The 21747-nt window shown below is 48.1% G+C and overlaps 1 protein-coding gene across 1 annotated transcript in view; it reads left to right on the top strand.

Annotated features, from left to right (window-relative positions):
• LOC308046266 (E3 ubiquitin-protein ligase RBBP6-like) overlaps positions 1-21747 on the top strand; it is a gene marked incomplete at both ends in the record, with an annotated part of 33230 nt that overhangs the window by 9575 nt on the left and 1908 nt on the right. Inside the window, 4 exons of the mRNA XM_080353995.1 lie at positions 1171-1466; positions 1815-1913; positions 2697-3930; positions 21111-21683. Coding sequence (XP_080210121.1) covers positions 1171-1466; positions 1815-1913; positions 2697-3930; positions 21111-21683 — 2202 coding nt within the window. The remainder of the gene's footprint in view (positions 1-1170; positions 1467-1814; positions 1914-2696; positions 3931-21110; positions 21684-21747) is intronic.

The raw sequence follows: 21747 nt of genomic DNA, 5'->3' as shown, positions 1-21747 counted from the left end.
TGTAAATTTGGGTTTTTTGTAGCGAGGCTGATGTGGTTACAGCTCCTGCTGCTCTGGTGAGCGCCGCTGGACTCTCTCAACCCTCCTCTCTGACCAGCAGCGGTTTGTCGGAAGAGCAGGTAAATTTTATTTCAAAATATGCAGTGATTCTTGTATTTTAGCAGAGCTTGTTTTCCAGCGGTCTGTGTTTATTCAAAGGGCTGTCAGGTTCCTGCACTGAGACAACCAGCACTGACAAGTCTCCTGGGCCTGCAAGGACAATCAATACCCACAACTGGTAACTAACTATAACTTTAGAATTTAGTTTTTAAAGTTATCTTCAGATAAACTGAATGGGGTTTTTCTGTCTCCTCTCTCCACTGAAAAAGGTCAGGCAGTGAGAGCCAGTACAGTCTGCTCAGCCAGCGGGAGACCAGGCTGGGAACTGTAAGTATTCTACAGAAATTCAATATATTACTGTTGTAACCTGTTAAAAGAGGCCACAACACGTAACGTAGGCAAAAGCTGGTTTATAATGAAATAATAATGCACAAGTAGTTGTGGAGAATGCAAGTGGTAATAAATTTTTAAATGGCTTCATTTCAATTGTCTTGAACAAAGGAGACCTGTGCCTGCAGTAAGATTATTTAAAATGAAACTCCAGTACATGATTGAAAAGGGGACTCGAAAAATGAACACCTTTTGGGCTAACCATACGTACATATAAAAATGAAATGAATTGAAGCATCAGGTGGAAAGCCACTCTTTTGATTCGTGGCTGAATAGGGCTGAATAAATTGATTTCCCAATATAAATCATCCTCCAACATTCTTCTGTTAACAACTTAGTTGATACTGATTGAGCAAATTATTGGAAAACCAAGGCTGTTATTTTATGACAATTTTGTATTTCTTCAATCCAGTCATCTTGAGTAGCCAAGCTGCTTTCTCTCAGCTGGAGAGAGAGGAGCCTGTTTTATCTGTTCTTGCCGTGTCAAGTAGGTCCTTCATTCTGGTGTGTGTTTGTTATAGACAGATGGTAAGTGTGTATAAAACCTTAAACATAAATAAAACCAAACCCCACGATCTATCCCGGTGATGATCTGAAATCTCAGGATCTATAAGCAACAAAGTTTTGGGGTTTCTTGAGAGGTTCAAATCAAGGATGCCTGCACAGTGAACACACCCAAAGGACTCGTGCCCCAGCACTTCAACACCACCCGTCTCCGTGCCCACGCCTCCACCTCCCTTGTGTCCTCCAGCACCCCACGTGCTCCCTTTTCCACCAGTGGCAGCACCACCACAGTTTCCTCCTCAGTCTCCACCTGGTCACCCTCCAGCTGCTGGGTGCGCTGTCTCCTTCCAGGGCATTCCCCAGCCCCGGAAAACGTCATCAGCTTGGGCACCAACACAAACCATCCCAAGGACACAGGCACCTCCTTTATCTGGGGAGGAGTTTTACAGAGAACAACAGAGACTTACAGAGGAGTATTTGGCTCAATGAAGATGCGTTGTTTTCCATTTCTGTGTTCCGATAGCGTATCGCACTGCAATTCCACGGAAGTGTATCTGACATAAGCAAAAATGACATTTTTTCCCATCTATTTTTTCACAGCAGATGGTAAATGTGCAAAACTTAAAGCAAACATAATTCTAACACTTTCCTTAAAACTTGTAGTAATTCTGACCTGGTTTTGCTTACATAGGAAGGTCACCTTTTGCATTTCATGCAGTATGTTTTCTCGCATTGGCCACATTTTGTTTCTTGTACCTTTGTGTCTTTTTATAATTACATTCAAACTATAATTGTAATAAATGTCGAACTTATTTTTGCAGGGAAAAAAAGAAGTCCAAACTTGATTTGACAGATGATTTTGCTAAGGAATTGATGGAATACAAAAGGATTCAAAAGGAGTATCGGCAGTTGTTGTCCAGGTAATGACATCCTCATCCTCCTGACAGCTGTGAGGAGGCGGGAAACTGAACAGGTGTAGTTGCTGGATGTTTTGTCTCCCTATTCTGATTGAATAGCTGATGTTTCCTATCCCCAAAAAATCACTTGGGCAGGAGTCTGAATAACTCTGTGTTAGTAACGCTGTCAGTGTCTTCCCTCGTTGAGTCATATCACTAGGAGGTCAGTTTGGAGTTTTTAGATGTGATCTCACCTGACATACAGTTGCCGTACTGGGTTAGAACGTGCAAGCTTTTGCTGGGACACCCCAAAGTGTTTATGAGATAGTCCTGTAGTGAGATTGCAGTACAAGTATTTTCCATCTTGTACAAATTGCCAAATAATTAGTGAAGTTAAATGGACCAACCTGGCAATTTAGAATGGAGCTTTACTGTCTTCAGGTGAAATAATATTTTCTTGATGTTTTATACTGCACTGTAACTATTCAGACTTGCTCTTTTTGCCTCTTACTGCAGCAAAAATGATTTGCATTGCATGTAGTTGCTGAGTAGTTAGAAATGTGCACATTCGTGTACCAGCAGAGGCCAGCACACACCACCTTAAATCAACCCCCGGTGATGGTGGCTCCTGCGACAGGAGTGCAAATAGATTTTCCCTTCCTGTATGTTTTTAGATGAACTAAGCAGCAGCTGTTGGGTCCTTTAAGCAGAAACTGTGGTCAGGTTCTTAAATTTGCAGTAGCATTAAGTCAACAGCTGTTCTGAATCAACTTCATTTGTGTGTGTGTGTGTTGTGTTTTATTGAAGGTCCAGGTCTCCCCATGATGCTCCATCTCACTCCAGAAGTTCGTATACCTGCTCCAAGTCAAGACCAGGCTCTTCCCACTCTCGCACCAACTCTGGATCTTTTAGTCATTCCCGGTCTCGTTCCCACTCCCGATCACCGTGTCAAAGAAGAGGCAGAGCAAACAGTCGTGACCGTCGTTCTAGTCCAGGGTCACGTCGTAATTGCCGGTCAAGGTCTCGCTCATACAGAAGATGCCGTTCACGGTCACGGTCTCCGGTGTTTAGAGGCCAGTCTCACACTAAAAGGACTGTGCCTCAAGGGGAAGGAGAGAGGGAGTATTTTCACAGGAACGCGGAAGGTCCAGCATCTTCTATGAAAGGTTACTATGGCAGACCTGTTGACGTCAGAGATCCATTTGAAAAGGAAAGACGCAGAGAATGGGAAAGGAACTATAGAGAATGGTATGGCGAGGTTTACAAGGGCTGTGCTGTTGCTGCTCAACCTCCACGTGCAGTAAACAGAGAGAACTTTTCTCCTGAGAGGTTTGGTCCACCTGGGAGCAGACAAGAGAACTCACCGTGTGCTTGGGGAAACAGGGAGGATTATCCTGGTGGGCAGAGCCACAGAAGTCATAATATAACTGGACATTACGGTGCAGAACCTTCTGGAAGAGAGAGGCCTGGCATCAGTGATCCTAGAAAATCAAAAGAGAAAGAGGTGAAATATCCATGGGGAGATGACAAAGGAAATGAACAGAAAAGACACCAGAAGAGAAGAAAATGCAATGAGAATGAAGGATTTTGCAGTGCTGAGTTGCTGGAAGGTGCAAGAACACCGAGAGAGCCAGTTCCAGCAGGAGACGATAAAACAGCCTCTCTGTTCGTGCTCGCGAGCAGAGGTGCTGCCACCCCTGTAAGAGATGGGCCTATGGAAGCAGATTTGATTGCTTTCAAACCAGGGTCTGAAAAGGAGAGAACAGAGAAGGACAAGCCAAAAGAAAAGAATGACCAGACAAAGTTGAAAGTAGAAGTGGCTGCTCCTCCTAAGAAAGACGACACAATAATAGCAGCTAAAACTTCCCAGGAGACGGTGGACACCGATGGCGAAAATTCTCCTCAAATGGAACCTCCTGTGAAAAAAGCGAAGAAGGAGTTGTCAAAGACAGACGAGATTGAACTGAACCAAGAAAGTGGCGAAAATCTTGTGAGAGGAGCAAATGTGCCTCCTGCAGAAGATCCTCCTGGGAAACCCAAGGCAAGCAGTAGTAAAGTTAAACAGGATAAAGCTGAGGGGAAAGTACAAATAAGAGTAACAGCAGCTGATGGATCTAGTTCAGTTCTTGTAGGTTACACCAGGTACCTCATCATTTCTTTCCCTGTTCTTTCTTTCTTTCCTCCTCTCCTCCACCTCCAAAAATGTAAAATGCTTTATGGTGACGAATGAAGGGAACAGCTAAATCTAATGCAAAATAAGGGAATAACCAGCGATCTTTCCTGCTAAACTGTTCCTGAGTCACAAACACATTTTGTTGAAGAAAGCAAGTAGTGTGTACTGCACAGAAAGCTGACAGGGGTCATTCACTGATGACGTGTTTGACCCTTACTTCGGGACTCTTTTTTCTCCCCTGTTCTTATTCACTGCTTGTTGACTCTTAGAGGAGTCCCCTCAATGTCTTCCTTCAAATCCAGTTTCAACTTCTAACATTTTAGAAATTGCTGGAGACTTAAGATAGTGTCTTGATTTTCTAAAAAGTTTTTTAAATGTATGTTTTTCTAAAGAAGAACACGGGGGCTTGAGGATAAAACTTCTGTTGTGTATACCTCTTCATAATTGTTTGCTGTTGAAATAAGAATGTATATCTAATTTATTTACCGTTGCTAGACATCATAGGACATGAAGGAATTACCAGATGAGACGAGTCTACAATCTGATTATCTTGTGTCTTTGTTAATTAAATGTAGAATAGAATCATAGAATCATAGAACAGTTTGGGTTGAAGGACCTTCCCAGCTCCCAGTGCCCCCCCTGCCATGACAGGGACATCTGCACCAGCTCAGGGTGCTCAGAGCCCCGTCCAGCCTGGCCTGGGATGTCTCCAGGGATGGTTCATCCACCACCTCTCTGGCCAACCTGGGCCAGGCTCTCACCACCCTCAGGGCCAACAATTTCTTCCTCATGTCCGGCCTGAATCTCCCTCCTTTAGTTTAAACCATCACCCCTTGTCCTATCACAACAGGCCCTGCTAAAAGTCTGTCCCCATCTTTCTTATTGGCCCCTTTTAAATCCAGAAAGGTGCACTAAGGTCTCCCGGAGCTTCTCTTTTGCAGCTGAACACCCCAGCTCTCTCAGCCTGTCCCCAGCAGAGCTGTTCCAGCCTCGGGTCATTCCTGGGGCTCCTCTGGCCCCTCTCCAGCAGGTCCATGTGTGTCCTGTGCTGAGGACCCAGAGCTGGCCCAGCACTGCAGGGGGTCTCACCGGAGCGGGGCACAGGGGCAGGATCCCTCCCTTGACCGGCTGCCCACGCTCTTTTTGCTGCAGCTCAAGATGTGTTTGGCCGTCTGGGCTGCAGGTGCTCATGACCAACTCATATCCAGTCCTTCATCCACCAGCGCCCCAAGTCCATCCCTGGGGCTGCTCTCCATCCATCCATCCATCCCTCCATCCCCAGCCCATATTGATACCAGGGGTCGCCCCGACCCAGGTGCAGGACCTTGCACTTGGCCTTGTTGAACCTCATGGGGATACTAAATTAATAGATTAGGAAGATACTAAATTAATTGGTTGTTCATAATCTTAGCTAGTGGGCTCATCCTTTCTCGTCTGTTCCCTTAATTGATCATCTGAAAAGAAAAAAAAGTTTCAGAACCGAAGCAAAAGCCGTTTTATAAACTATTACAAAAGATGGTGGTGTGTGTGTCACCTGTTATTAATGTACATTTATTTCCTCTTAGCAGCAGTTCTACTGAGGGAAGGCCCAGGACAAAGACTGAAGAAAAGCCAGATACAAACCAAACTGTTTTTTAACTGTTATTTTTAACCGCCATTAATTAGTCTGTTTGTAGTAAAAATGTTGAGTTGTATTATTTTTAAGTGACTGGCACAAGCAGCGTGTATCATTTATAAAACATCAGCAGAATGCCTTGCAGAAAACATTGCAGCTCTGTTATGTCACGTTTTGCTTGCAATAAAAGGTTTTCAATAAATGGTGCGATGTGATGAGGTTTCAGTGGTAGCTGAACATCAGCAGAGAAAAGACGAGTTACAGAAAACAGCCGCCAGTAACAGCTTGCCGACAGCTCACTGCAATGAGAAATAACACACCAACAAGTTTAAGACTGAAAAAAACAGTAGGAGTTTAAATGTTTTGAGCTGATGCCGCGTGGGGAGGTCCTGCCAAGAGGCGCTTTCATTTCATGTGCCAGGTGGGCTTGTTTTTAGCTTGTTAAAGGCAGCACATGGACCCAAACATACAGCCACTATTAACTGCTGGTATTATTTTAAAATAACATCATATGTGGACCTGTCACATTTCAACATTGTTCCAGTGTGTTTAGAAAGCTATTGTCATTTGCCAGCCAACATTTACACCTCTCTTTACGATGCCCTGTGATGTGTATTTCCTCTCATGACTGTGCTGAACACCACAGTGTTTGTGGTTTTTAAACAGAACCTTCATTAGTTCCATTTTCTTACGGTGGTGCCACGATAAAGAACCAACCCTCCCTTTACAAGTGGGGTTCAGCAGGTGAGCTCAGCAGCAGAAGAAAGCCCACTAGACATGGGGATGGGGAACTGCGCACACCGGGACGCGGACAGAGATGCACACAGGGGCAGGGTGCGTGTTCAGGAGGGAGCGCAGAGAGGTTTCTTCATTGTTAGCTCGCCAAGGTCTCACTTTGCTGGGATCCACGAATTTTTACGATTACCTGTAGAAACACAAGCATATCCCCTTCCCCAGGTTACTAATGACATAGGACCTTCCTATTGCTGTGTTGTTGGATTAAACACACTAACCTTAGGTACATTTTCGGAAAAATCTTTGACATTTTTGATATGGTGCATAACAGCAGGTTCCATTTCAGTTTCACCTTTAGGATTAAGCCAGTTCAGCACATACGATGCCTTCATCAAAACCTCTCTGGACTCACACCAATTCCCCCTTGTTTTTTCAAAACAGACAAAAGATTTTTCAATGTGCGGTGTGCGCGCTCAATAATTGCCGGTCCAGGGGAATTATAAGGGACTCCGAACAGGTGCTGTACCTTCCACTGGATGAGGAAGGTTGCAAGTGTGTCAGAGCGGTACGTGGGGCCATTATCTGTTTGATCTGGGTAGGAACTCCCATGACGGCCAAAGCTTGTAAAAAATGACGCTTTACCGCTTTTGCATTTGCTGAGGTCAAAGCTGTAGCCCACAGCAGCCCTGAACAGGTATCTATGGACACATGAATGTACTTCTGTTGGCCAAATGGTGCAGATTCAGTAATAGCAGTCTGGCCATAATTGGCCTGTCTGCAAGCCCCGAGGATTCACTCCCTTTTGTTGCAGAGGCGCTATGCGGGCACAGTCGGGACAAGCTGCAATAATGGATCGAGGTTGTTCCTTGGTAAGGGCAAACTGCTTCCAGAGCGATGCTGAGGATTGATGGAAGAACTCGTGAGCTTGTCTGGCTTGTTCAAAAGGAGATACGTGGTCACCGCCACGAGTTTGTCTATAATGTTGCTTCCCTCAACTAGACCACCTGGTAGGTTAGAGTGGCTTCCTATATGCATTATAAATACTGGCGCTGTGCTATAATCTAACACGTTCCACAAATCTAATAATGCCTCAAACAACAAGGGGTTGGAAACTCACTGCAAAAGCGCTCTGTGCATTCTTCGTACAACTCCCACGACATAAAGGGAATCTACTACCAGATTAATTGGGCAGTTATGCCATTTTTGTAATGTCGCTATCACCGCTTGCAACGTTAACATTTGAACTGATCCTTCAGCTATAACAATCTGTGAATGCCACTGACCCTGCTCAAACCACACAAACCCTCCTTTGCCTGAGCGACTACTTGCATCCGTGAAAATGGTTATCGCATCTAATGGACGCTCACTAACAACTGACACGGGCTCCAGGGGGAGGCTGGTTTTAAATACGGGATGCAGTGGATAATGATTGTCCACCTGCACTGGAATCCAGGTAAGAGCTAAGGCAAAATCGTATTGTTTGAGAAGGATCCGTTCAAACAGCTTGAGAGGAATGGGGATCACAATTTTAGCAACGTACGACCCAGACAAGGTCAGATATTGGCTTAGTCCTTTCACTACCACTTGGGCAATGGCTTCCCGCCTCTCAATGACGGCTTTTTTGGTTTTGATTGCTTAGAAATATCCATTATAATACTAACAGCGGATCCTTTTCTTCCGTACTCCACTGGGCCCAAAGTCCTGCCACCTCCGTATTGGTGTTATAGGCACAAAGGGCAACAGGCAATTCTGATCTCATCCGCTGAGCCGTGTTCTGTGAAATTTTTCTTGCAATTTGCGCAAGCGCTTTTTGTGCTGCTGGTGTAAGGCACCGCGGTTCTTGGGGGTCTCGTCTCTCACGAAGGAGACTAAACAATGGTTGCAAATCTGTATTTGTAATTCCCACAACGTTTCTTATCCACCGCAAGTCCGCTACCAATTTCATTGCACTGTGAAGGGTTGCTACCTCTGCTTTCGTAGTAAGCTTCTGAGGTCCAATCACGGCCAAATCTTTCCCCACAGCAGATTTGCCTCTGGCGTCAGGTTAGGAGAAGCATCTATAGCTTCTTTTAAATGCTCCACAAACTTCATATAGGGTTCCCCAGGACCCTGCTTTATCGTAGAATAGGGTGGCACAGGGGTACCTATATTTGGTAATTCTTTCACTGCCGCCAGGGCAAGCCCTTGCGTTGGATGTAAAATCCTTGGACGAAGCGCTGCCTGAGTGGCACCATCCGCATATTGTCCACGACCGAGTAATTGGTCCATGCTGGCTCATCGCAATGGATCATCAGCTGGTAAACCAACATTTTCTAATACTGCCAATTCCACCTTCCCCTGCCACTACTCCAAGAACGTCAAATACCCCGTTGGGGGAAGTAATAACTCCATCAATGCCTGAACATCCGTCGGAGTTAGTACTTGCCCCTTGAAAAAGGAATTTATTAGCTGCATCACATGTTTATTATCCATACCATATTGCATTACTGCACTGCAGCTGCTTGTTTTCCAGTCTAAAGGAGACCACTGCCGTTGTCCCCTTGTGGCAGAATGCAAACCCCCCTCTGTCCCCCTCCCTCCTTCGCTATGCAAGGAGCAGACACATCTCCCTCTCTCTGCTGCTTGAGCCTGACAGCTGCTTCTGTTTGGCCCCAGAGCCCCTGGCCAGGGCCATTAAGAGACAGGAGAAGGGAGGGCAGAGGTGCCAGGAGCCGCTGGGCGCCCGCGGCCAATGTGGGGGATGTTTGGAGGCTTCAGGGGCACCCACAGCCAGTGTGGGGTGCAGAGAAGCTTCTGGAATGCCCACAGCCAGATCTGATCAGGCTATAGAAACGGGATTCCCGTGGAGACTCCGCCCCTTGCGCGGATCTCTTGGAGCACGAGCTGAGCCGCTGCCGCCGGGAGCCGCTGCCCCCGGGACGGAGACTCCGCTTGCCTTGCGCCACGGTGTGAGTAAAACTAACCCTCGCGGGATTGCGAGTGTATCTGCTTTCTGTGCACATTTGCACGTGTATTTATACTTTCCGTGCGCATTTGCACGTGTACTTTCCGTGCTCAATACGAGCACGTGTACAAATTAATCCTCACAGAATTGCGAGTGTATTTTCCTCCCGTGTTTTCACATAAGCATGTGTAATATTCCGTGCACATTTGCACGTGTATCTCTCCTCGCAGGATTGCGAGTGTGTTATAAATTTCCCTTCGCAGAATCGCGAGTGTGCACTTTCCGTACTCAATACGAGTACGTGTGTCCCTTTACAATAACCCCACACCGTGCTCAGGCAAGTGTGGGCTCTGCCCGGACTCAGGGCGGCTCCGGCATTGTTCTGGTGAAGCCACGTGCATGCACTCTGTGGACCTCCTGTTGTGTTAGTTGCTGCCCCTTAATAATTTTCCTCAACTGATATTCGAACCTGTATTCAAGTCACTTTTGGAGCGCTAAACCCTGTTTCTCACCGGTTTAATACAAGTTGTTTTGGACCCTGTTGTCCCTTAAACTAACCTCGGGAGGCCTCTGTGACACCCCTATTATCTACATACACCAGCATTGCTGTAATACTGCCAAGTAACACAACCCCTTCAATGGTTGCGTCCCTGATCACCCCGTGCCAGCGCTGCCCTGCATTATGAGTGATCTCGAGGAATATCTCTACCCTGACGCACAGGAGCAGCACCCGGATCGTCATCACTGTCACTGCTGTACAATTCCCTTGTGTTTCCTTGTGGATCAGTGAGTCGACGCATATCCGCGAACCAATCCGCTGACCCAGTCTCTAGCCCTTTCCATATCGTGCTCGCAAATATTCGTCTGCTTCCCTTATTGACCACATCCTGTCTTCTACACACTGCTTTGCCCATTTTTGTATTCGCTGCTTTTTTATTTGGAGCTCCTCAGGAGTGAGGTCCAAATCCACCCCCTCCCGATCCTGTTTTCCCCGTTTTTCACAATCCCTGCCAATTGCCTCCAACCCGTCCTTAATTGCATCTGATGCCTTTTTGTATGCTATTAACTGTGAAGTTTTACTCACACTTTACCCCCATCTAACCGCTTAATTGCCTCTAACACTTCTTGCATCTGCACCTCCTGCTGTCCCAGCAAGTCCTTCAGGCTCTGCAAGTGTCCCTCATCCCAGAAGTCACGGTGATTTTGTTGTCCATCGTGGTGATCCATGGGCTCTTTTGGTAAAGGAACACCAGCTGGATTAACTTGTTCGGGGTTGTTGTGACTTGCTGGTTGCTGCCGTTCGTCGTCAGGTGATGGCTCAAAGGGCACAGAGGGTGCAAGCGGCTCACTGCCTCCCCAAAACTCCAAGTCTGATACGGGGCAACCCAGCAGCGTTGGCTTTTCAGAGTTCTCAGAGCTGGGGCAGCTCGCAGCGGGGCGGGGAGCGGCACACAGGTCCGGCTCCCCTGGGACATCCTCCACCAGCTGCCTGACCTCCCGCCACGCTCCGACTCCCTCCCGTGACAGCCTCCCACAGCTCAGTCCCTGTCTCCCCCGTGTACCGGGAGAAAAAAGCTTGTCCGTAGCTCGAGCACACCCCTTCCGTTGTGAAATTGTAGGAGATGCTCGACGGCATCTCGCTCCAAGTTTCTTTCTGTTTGTGCAGCCAGCTGCGGAATATTTTAAACTATCACTTTTTCTTCCGCGGACGCCACGTTTCCCGCGCTGCCTGATTCGCCATAGGCCTACTTTCTGCTTCTCTTTGAGCGCCCAGCTTACCTTGGCCGGCACTGCCGGCCCTCTCGCTTCTTCACTTCGGGGTCGTCTTCCATACGAAGTATCACATTGCTTCACCAAAACGTTGCTGGCACGGGAGAGATGGAACCTGACACACCAATATGATGTTCACAGAGTTCAGCTTTATTGTTGGACCGAGCCAGCTTTATACTAGAGCTGCCCTGTCCACGCGCCTTGCAATGATATATTGCACGCTCCGTACAGTAACGTGATTGGCTGCACGCACAGTCCACGCGCTCTACACGCAAGTGTTGGCAATTGCTCATTGGCTGGTACCTTCTTATAGGATTCCTTTTGTCTCTTTTGTCTCCGGCTTCACCTCCCAGCCGGGCTGGCGGTGACCCCGTCCCCCCAGGGGAGCCCCAGAACTACACACAGGGAGCAGGACAGAGTGACAGAGGAAGAGCAAAGAACAGTGGGCAGGACAGAACTGGAGGATAAAACACAACTGTGGTGGGCAGGGGGACAGAGATGGAGAAAGGAAAACCAGAGCGGGAGAGAGAGGAAAGAAGGGGCAGCAGCTGGGCAGGGGGTACAGTGAGAAAGGATCAGACCTATAAGAGGACAGAAAGACAGAAAAGAAGAAAAGGACAGAAGGCAAGAGGCAAGCAAGGATCTGGCCATGGAGAAAGAAGCAGCAGGGAAAGAGGAAGAGATGCAGAAAGAGTGAGAGGGAGCAGGAGAGAGAAAGAAAAATGACAGTTGAGACCAGGAACAAGATGGGAAAAAAGCCTGGGGTGGGCAGCGAGGCAGAGGAGGAGTAAAAAGAAGAGAGGTGGGCATAGGGGCGGGGTGCAGGACAGGAGGATATAGCAAGAAATGACGGGGCAGGGAACAAGACAGAGTGACAGACAAGAATAACAACAATGAGAAAGAAAACCAGAGAAGGTGAGCAGAACAGAGGGATGGAGACAGAGAGAGAAGTGTCAGGAGGAAGACGCGCTCAGTGCCGGACAGCCACCCTTCCCGGCGCCTCCCTCCCTCTCTGTCCAGTCCATCCTCATCCGGGGCAGCATCCCAAGCAACATCAAGGGCAACTCTCTGCACCTCCCAGCCCTGCTCCCACCTCTCTGCCTGAGACCCCAACTGAAACGGCCAAAACAGCCAAGGACTCACTGCTTTGGGCCACAAGAGACCTGTTCTTTATTCTACAAAGTCTCATCGACATTTAGCGAATGAACTGCAGTGTGCGCGGCTTTCGGGATTGTGCCTGAAAAGTGCGAAAACCAGCAGAGCCTGTGCTCCAAAGCTGGTGGCTGTGTGACTGCATCGATGCACGTTCCCGTGTCTGCGAGTGTACAGACGGCTGTTTCACGTTCACACAAAGGCACCTGGTCGGGTTTTTCTTCTGTGCGTGCACACGCGTTTCCCTTGTCTCTTCGGAACAGACGTAGCTCTCTGCATGCTGAACGTCGTGGTAAAACGCGTCTGCCTATATTTTGGTAAACAATCGAGTGTGCGTGTTCCGACAGCAGCATTTCCGCAGACGACTCCACAGACCCAGTTCTGAAAGCCCCGCACACCAGGACTGAATGTGAACCAAGCAATTGCACCGGTGAGCACAATCACATATTCTGACGGATGTCTTTTATGCCACAGCAGCACGAACGTATTTGCGTTCAAGCACGCATCAGAAACAACGTGTGAACCGAGGATCTGTTGGTATTTTCTCTGTACGGCATGCTTCGTGGTGGCTTACTTGCTGAGTGCTTAGCGGCTTGGCGGTTTCTATACACAACTCGGTATAGGGAGAGAAAGAGAGAGCATCGGAAAATTTGCGTTTTCTGCGCTGGAACCTAGTTGCTACGCCTTCTGTTTGTCCACGTGAACACACACGATTCCCCACTGAAAACCAAGCAGAAACCTTTCCACAAGCTCCCAGGTATGTGCACCCACCACCTCGTGCACGCAAACGCAGCTAGAGAAAAGCACCTGCCTTTTCACACACTGATGCTTAAGCAAACGCCTGGACACACACATGCACACATCCGCAAGCGCGCCCACTCCCATCTATGGACAGAAAGACGTATGCGAAACGTACTGGCATGCTTGAGGGTAAACACGTCCGTTGATGACTGGCGTACTGCATCATGCATACGTGGCTGCACGAGAATATTCTTTTGGAGGGTACCTGCAGATACGTCCCTGTACTTGGACGACCGTGTGCGTGAAAGCACGTGTGTCTGCAAACGATTGTCTGTCCACATGCGTGTGCCTTGATGCAGGCTCCATTCGTGCTTAAGCTGGAGTGAGTGCACAGCTGCGTTTGTTGGCAAAGGCTCCGCGTGTTGCACGACGTTGCCCAGTCCTGCATTTCTCACGCGGACAGATGCAAGGGAGCTCTGCTAGTAAAGGAGCAAAGACAGTTGAAGGCAGAACAGAATGCTGCTCCGAGCTACTTCTCACCTGTGGCAAATGCTTCACAGTGGCCCGAGGAAAGGCGCTCAGCAGCCAATCTACAAGAGAAACGAAACAGATCATGCCTTAACACGAAGGAGCAACAGGGCGTCTGTGCGCAAGCTTGTCCCTGATCTACAGCTGAGGGCGAACACGTGTGTGCTTGTTGTAGAGAAAGTGTCTTGCCTGTAAGTGTTGCTGGTTGGCTTGGTTAAATGCAGTAAAGTGTTGCATATTCATGACAGTTCTAGGAACGCCTGTACATATTCAGAACCTGTCCCCGAGAAGGTGGTTCTTATTGCAATGATTTCAGGAGACCATTTCCACAGTCTCCAGCTCTGGATCCTCCTGATTGCAGCTGCACAGTGATCGTGACCCCGGGTCCTCTTTCTCTGTACATGGTCACCTTTGGTGATGAGTTGGTTGGGACTCAGACTGCTGAGTGGGTTAAACTGGCGTATCTCCTGTCCTGTGCCTCAGTTTCTGTAATCCAGTTCACCCAAGCATGCACCAAGGATTATTGTCCTTGCAGGGCGGCAGTGACGTCCTGTTTTCTGTACAATAAGTTACACAGAGCTAAGCAAGGCTGGGCAATAGTGATGTGGGTTAAAGGGTCGGCTCTCTAAGTGTCTTGAGTGATGTGGGGTAGGCTTAGTACTTTAAGTGTCAAGTGTTAGTTTTTAAAAGTGTTCATTCGTTAACTGTTTAGTCCCTGTATCAGTATCTGGAATACTGTATCTGGGATGCTGTATCTAGGATGCTGAATATGGGATGCTGTATCTAGGATGATGTATGTAGGATGCTGTATCTGGGATGCTGTATCTATGTTGCTGTATCTAGGATGATGTATATAGGATGCTGTATCTAGAATGATGTATGTAGGATGCTGTATCTGGGATGCTGTATCTTGGATGCTGTATCTAGGATGCTGTATTTGGGATGCTGTATCTGGGATACTGTATGTAGGATACTGTATGTGGGATGCTGTATCTAGTAAGATGTATCTAGTATGATGAATCTGGGATGCTGTATCTGGGATGCTGTATCTAGGATGCTGTATCTGAGATGCTGTATCTAGTATGCTGAATCAAGGATACTGTATCTGGGATGCTGTATATAGGATACTGTATCTGGGATGCTGTATCTGGGATCCTGTGTCTGGGATGCTGTATCTGGGATGCTGCAGCTGGGATACTGTATCTAGGATGTAGTATCTGTGACGCTGTATCTAGGATGCTATATCTGGGATGCTGTATCTGGGATACTGTATCTAGGATGCTCTATCCGGGATGCTGTATCCGGGATGCTGTATCTGGGATGATGTATCTTGGATGCTGTATCTAGGATGCTGTGTCTGGGATGCTGTATCTAGGATGCTGTATTTGGTATGCCTTATCTGGGATGCAGTATCTAGCATGATGTATCTGGGATGCTGTATGTGGGATGCTGTATCTAGGTTGTTGTATCTGGGATTCTATATCTCAATTGCTGTATCCAGGATGATGTATCAAGGATGCTGTATCTAGTATGCTGTATCTGGGATGCTGTATATAGGATGCTGTATGTAGGATACTGTGTGTGGGATGCTGAATCTGGGATGCTATATCTGGGATGCTGTATATGGCATGCTGTATTTAGGATGCTGTATCTCGGTTGCTCTATCTAGGATGCTCTATCTGGGATTCTGTATGTGGGATGCTGTATCTAGGATACTTTGTGATGCTGTACCTCGGATGCTATATCTGGGATGCGGTATCTAGGATGCTGTATCTGGGATGCTGTATCTATGTTGCTGTATCTGGGATTCTGTATCTCAGATGCTGTATCCAGGATGATGTATCAAGAGTGCTGTATCTAGGATGCTGTATCTGGGATACTGTATGTGGGATACTGTATGTAGGATGCTGTATCTGGGATGTTGTACTAGGATGCTGTATCTGGGATGCTGTGTTTGGGATGCTGTATCTAGGATGCTGTATCTGGGATGCTGTATCAAGGATGCTGTATCTGGGATGCTGTATCTGGGATGCTGTATTTGGGATGCTGTATCTAAGATGCTGAATCAAGGACTCTGTATCTGGGATGCTGTATCTAGGATGCTGTATCTAGGATCCTTTATCTGGGATGCTGTATATAGGATGCTGTATCTGGGATGCTGTATCTAGTAAGATGTATCTAGTATGCTGAACCTGGGATGCTGTATCTGGGATGCTGTATTGATGATGCTCTATCTAGGAGAATTTATCAAGGATGTTGTATCTAGGATGATGTATCTAGGATGCTGTATCTAGGATACTGTATCGAGGATGCTGTATCTGGGATGCTGTATCTGGGATGCTGTATTTGGTATGCCTTATCTGGGATGCAGTATCTAGCATGATGTATCTGGGATGCTGTATCCAGGATGTTGTATTGGGGATGCTGTATCTCGGTTGCTGTATCTGGGATGCTGTATCTCAGATGGTGTATCCAGGATGCTGTATCAAGGACGCTGTATCTGGAATGTTAGATCCTCTATCTAGGAGACTATATATAGGATGATGTACCTAGTATGCTGTATCTAGGATGCTGCATCTGGGATGCTGTATGTAGGATACTGTGTCTGGGATGCTGAATCTGGGATGCTATATCTTCGATGCTGTATCTGGGATGCTGTATTTAGGATGCTGTATCTGGGTTGCTCTATCTAGGATGCTCTATCTGGGATGCTGTATCTGGGATGCTGTATCTAGGATGCTGTATCTGGGATTCTGTATCGCAGATGCTGTATCCAGGATGATGTATCAAGGGTGCTGTATCTAGCATTCTGTATCTGGGATACTGTATGTGGGATACAGTATGTAGGATGCTGTATCTGGGATGTTGTATCTAGGATCCTGTATCTAGGATGGTGTTTCTGGGATGCTGTATCTGGGATGCTGTATTTGGGATGCTGTATCTAGGATGCTGTATCTGGGATGCTGTATGTGGGATGCTTTATCTAGGATGCTGAATCAAGGATACTGTATCTGGGATGCTGTATCTGGGATGCTGTATCAAGGATGCTGTATATAGGATGCTGTATCAAGGATGCTCTATCTATGATGCTGTATCTAGGATGATGTATCTAGGATGCTGTATCTGGGATTCTGTATGTCAGATGCTGTATCCAGGATGATGTATCAAGGATGCTGTATCTAGGATGCTGTATCTGGGATGCTGTATCTAGGATGGTGTATCTAGGATACTGTATCTAGGATGCTGTATTTAGGATGGTGTTTCTGGGATGCTGTATCTATGTTGCTGTGTCTGGGATTCTGTATCGCAGATGCTGTATCCAGGATGATGTATCAAGGGTGCTGTATCTAGGATGCTGTATCTGGGATACTGTATGTGGGATACAGTATGTAGGATGCTGTATCTGGGATGTTGTATCTAGGATGCTGTATCTGGGATGCTGTATGTGGGATGCTGTATTTGGGATGCTGTATCTAGAATGCTGTATCTGGGATGCTGTATCTGGGATGCTGTATTTGGGATGCTGTATCTAGGATGCTGAATCAAGGATACTGTATCTGGGATGCTGTATCTGGGATACTGTATCTGGGATCCTTTATCTGGGATGCTGTATATAGGATGCTGTATCTGGGATGCTGTATCTAGTAAGATGTATCTAGTATGCTTAACCTGGGATGCTGTATCTGGAATGCTGTATTGATGATGCTCTATCTAGGAGAATTTATCAAGGATGCTGTATCTAGGATGATGTATCTAGGATGCTGTATCTAGGATACTGTATCGAGGATGCTGTATCTGGGATGCTATATCTAGGATGCTGTATTTGGTATGCCTTATCTGGCATGCAGTATCTAGCATGATGTATCTGGGATGCTGTATCCAGGATGTTGTATTGGGGATGCTGTATCTCGGGATGCTGTATCTGGGATGCTGTATCTCAGATGGTGTATCCAGGATGCTGTATCAAGGATGCTTTATCTATGATGCTGTATCAGAGATGCTGTATCTAGGACTGTGTATCTGGGATGCTTTATCTGGGATGCTGTATCTGGGATGCTGTGTCTAGGATACTGTATCTACGATGCTATATCTAGGACGCTGTATCTGGAATGTTAGATCCTCTATCTAGGAGGCTATATATAGGATGATGTACCTAGTATGCTGTATCTGGGATGCTGCATCTGGGATACTGTATGTAGGATACTGTGTCTGGGATGCTGAATCTGGGATGCTATATCTTGGATGCTGTATCTGGGATGCTGTATTTAGGATGCTGTATCTGGGTTGCTCTATCTAGGATGCTCTATCTGGGATGCTGTATCTGGGATGCTGTATCTAGGATGCTGTATCTGGGATTCTGTATCGCAGATGCTGTATCCAGGATGATGTATCAAGGGTGCTGTATCTAGGATTCTGTATCTGGGATACTGTATGTGGGATACAGTATGTAGGATGCTGTATCTGGGATGTTCTATCTAGGATGCTGTATCTGGGGTGCTGTATGTGGGATGCTGTATCTGGGATGCTGTATCTAGGATGGTGTTTCTGGGATGCTGTATCTGGGATGCTGTATTTGGGATGCTGTATCTAGGATGCTGTATCTGGGATGCTGTATGTGGGATGCTTTATCTAGGATGCTGAATCAAGGATACTGTATCTGGGATGCTGTATCAAGGATGCTGTATATAGGATGCTGTATCAAGGATGCTCTATCTGTGATGCTGTATCCAGGATGATGTATCAAGGATGCTGTATCTAGGATGCTGTATCTGGGATGCTGTATCCAGGATGATGTATCAAGGGTGCTGTATCTAGGATGCTGTATCTGGGATACTGTATGTGGGATACAGTATGTAGGATGCTGTATCTAGGATGCTGTATCTGGGATGCTATATCTGGGATGCTGTATTTGGGATGCTGTATCTGGGATCCTTTATCTGGGATGCTGTGTCTAGGATGCTGTATCTGTGATGCTGTATCTAGGATGATGTATCTAGGATGCTGTATCTGGGATTCTGTATGTCAGACGCTGTATCCAGGATGATGTATCAAGGTTGCTGTATCTAGGATGCTGTATCAGGGATGCTGTATCTAGGATGGTCTATCTACGATACTGTATCTAGGATGCTGTATTTAGGATGGTGTTTCTGGGATGCTGTATCTATGTTGCTGTATCTGGGATTCTGTGTCGCAGATGCTGTATCTAGGATGATGTATCAAGGGTGCTGTATCTAGGATGCTGTATTTGGGATACTGTATGTGGGATACTGTATGTAGGATGCTGTATCTCGGATGTTGTACTAGGATGCTGTATCTGGGATGCTGTATCTGGGATGCTGAATCTGGGATGCTGTATCTAGAATGCTGTATTTGGGATTCTTTTGAGTTGGAATATTCCATTTGGGATGTATATAGGAGCCACAGCTCGGCTGCAGTTTTGCTTGTAGCCCGTGGACTGTTTACGTGTGTCTGGCGGAACTTGCTCGAGGGCAACAAATGAATGAACTGCAGGGGGTGTTGGTCAGACAGTGCGGGTCTGGTTTGCGTTTGCAAGGGCCAGCAGTAAAATCCAAGCATGTGGTGCGTGTGTGCAGCAGCTCCGGAGCGCTCGTCCCCCGCTCTGCCGCAGCACAAGTTGTGTTCCACGGACAGTTTGATCCGCACGCTCCCGGCTCGGTCCGTCTGTCCCGTTCCCAGCGCTTTGTCCGGCTGAGCAAGGGCTTGGACCGCAGGCGGGCTGGGGGCGGGGCAAGGGGGCGTGCCCGGAGCGACGGCGAGCTGCGATTGGCCGGCGGCGGGCGGCACGTGCTGCCGCGAGGCCGCGTCCGGGCGCCGCGGTGCCGCCGGAGCCGTTGCCGCCGTTGCCGTCGGGGCGAGCGGTCGGTGCGAGAGAGAGAGAGCGGGAGCGCGGGGCTGGCGGAGCCGGCAGCAGCGCTGCCTGCGGACGCGGACACAGCGCCATGTGCGGGATCAGCTGCGGGCCCTGCTGCGGACGGGTATGAGCGAGCCGGGCCCCGCCGCCCGCCCTCCCACGGGGCTGCGGGGGACACGGGGCGGGGGGGGGCAGCTCCGAGTGCCGAGAGAAGGGTGTTGGTGACACTGCGAGTGACAAGTGACGAGACGGGAGGAAACGGCCGCCAGTTGTGCCGGGGGAGGCTCAGGTTGGCTGTTGGGAAATGGGAGGGAGCGCGGTCTGGATGAGCGGGTAGTGAGGTGACTGTGAACTGGCTGAAGGGAAGAAGCCAGAGAGTCGTGGTCAATGGGGCAGAGTCCAGTTGGGGCCTGTATCCAGTGCAGTGCCTCAGGGGGCAGTGCTGGGGCTGGTGTTATTCAATATATTCATCAATGATTTGGACGAGGGAATAGAGTGACTGTCAGCAAGTTTGCTGATGACACCAAGCTGGGAGGAGTGGCTGACACTGGAAGCTGTGCTGCCATCAGAGACCTGGACAGGCTGGAGAGCTGGGCAGGGAAACATTTAATGAAATTGAACAAGGGCGAGTGTAGAGTCTTGAATCTGGGCAGGAACAACCCCAGGTTCCAGTGTAAGTTGTGGAATGACCTGTTATAGAGCAGCGTAGGGGAAAGGGACCTGGGGGTCCTGGGGACAGCAGGGTGACCATGAGCCATCACTGGGCCCTTGTGGCCAGGAAGCCAATGGTACCTGGGGTGGGTTAGAAGGGGGTGGTCAGTAGGTCAGAGAGGTTCTCCTGCCCCTCTGCTCTGCCCTGGGGAGACCACACCTGGAATCTTGTGTCCAGTTGTGGCCCCTCAGTTCCAGCAGGACAGGGAACTGCTGGAGAGAGTCCAGCGCAGCCACCAAGATGCTGAAGGGAGTGGAGCATCTCCCGTGTGAGGAAAGGCTGAGGGAGCTGGGGCTCTGGAGCTGGACAAGAGGACACTGAGGGGTGACCTCATTAATGTTTACAGATATATAAAGGGTGAGTGTCAGGACGATGGAGCCAGGCTCTTCTTGGTGACAACCAATGACAGGACAAGGGGTAATGGGTACAAACTGGAACACAAAAGGTTCCACTTAAATTTGAGAAGAAACTTCTTCTCAGTGAGGGTGCCGGAGCCTGGCCCAGGCTGCCCAGGGAGGTTGTGGAATCTCCTGCTCTGGAGGCATTCAAGACCTGCCTGGACACCTTCCTGTGTAACCTCATCTGGGTGTTCCTGCTCCATGGGGGGATTGCACTGGATGAGCTTTCGAGGGCCCTTCCCATCCCTGACATTCTGGGATTCTGTGAAAGGGTTATTCAACATTGGAACAGGCTGCCCAGGGCAGCGGTGGAGTCACCATCCCTAGAGCGGTTTAAAAGGCACGTAGATGAGGTTCTGAGGGACATGGGGCAGTGGGAGGGGTGGGTTAACGGTTGCACTCGATGATCTCTTCCAACCAAAATGATTCTATTATTCTGTCGTACAATCTATTTTTTGCATTGTAATAGTGCCTAAAGATCAGGGTTCATATGATCTTGTCCTGGTACTTTTGCAAGGACATTAAAAGTAAATGTGTTGCTATCTGCAATTCAAAAGTGCCTTTCTGTTGTTTTCTAACAGGCTCGGAACTTCCCCTTTCGGAACCTGTGTGTTTGGAGATGCTGGAGGAGACCAAGGAGGAGGACACCCAGGAGGAAGACACGCGAGGAAGATGTGGAGTCTCTGCACAGCCTTGAGGAGACTGTGACCAAGCCAACCAAGGAAGATGTGGAGACTCCAGAGGGCATTGAGGAGAGTCCGGAGCACACTGAGCACACTCTAAGCAAGACAAGAGAGGAAGATGTGGAGACTCCAGGGCACATTGAGGAGAGTCCAGAGCACACTGAGCACACTCTAAGCAAGACAAGAGAGGAAGATGACGAGACTACAAGCAAGACAACAGAGGAAGACGCAGAGACTCCAAAGCGCATTGAGAACACTCTAAGCGAGATAACAGAGGGAGACATGGAGACTCCAGAGCACAACGAGGAGAGTCCAAGCAAGATGAGAGAGGAACACGTGGAGACTGCGGAGTGCATAGAGGAGACTCCAAGCAAGCCAGCTGAAGAAGACACGGAGACTCCACAGAGCCTGGAAGACAATGTGAGGAACCAACCTGGGGAAGATGTGAAGGTTCCACAGAGCGTTCAAGAGGCAAGTCACTGGTGTGCAGACAGTTCTGTCTGACTAGGGGATATTTTAGAGATAAAGGAGGTAA

This window comes from Nesoenas mayeri (assembly GCF_963082525.1).
Source record: "Nesoenas mayeri genome assembly, chromosome: 15".
Taxonomy (NCBI): domain Eukaryota; kingdom Metazoa; phylum Chordata; class Aves; order Columbiformes; family Columbidae; genus Nesoenas; species Nesoenas mayeri.
Note: the sequence above shows the minus strand (reverse complement) of the source record. Positions and strands in the feature narration are given on the sequence as shown.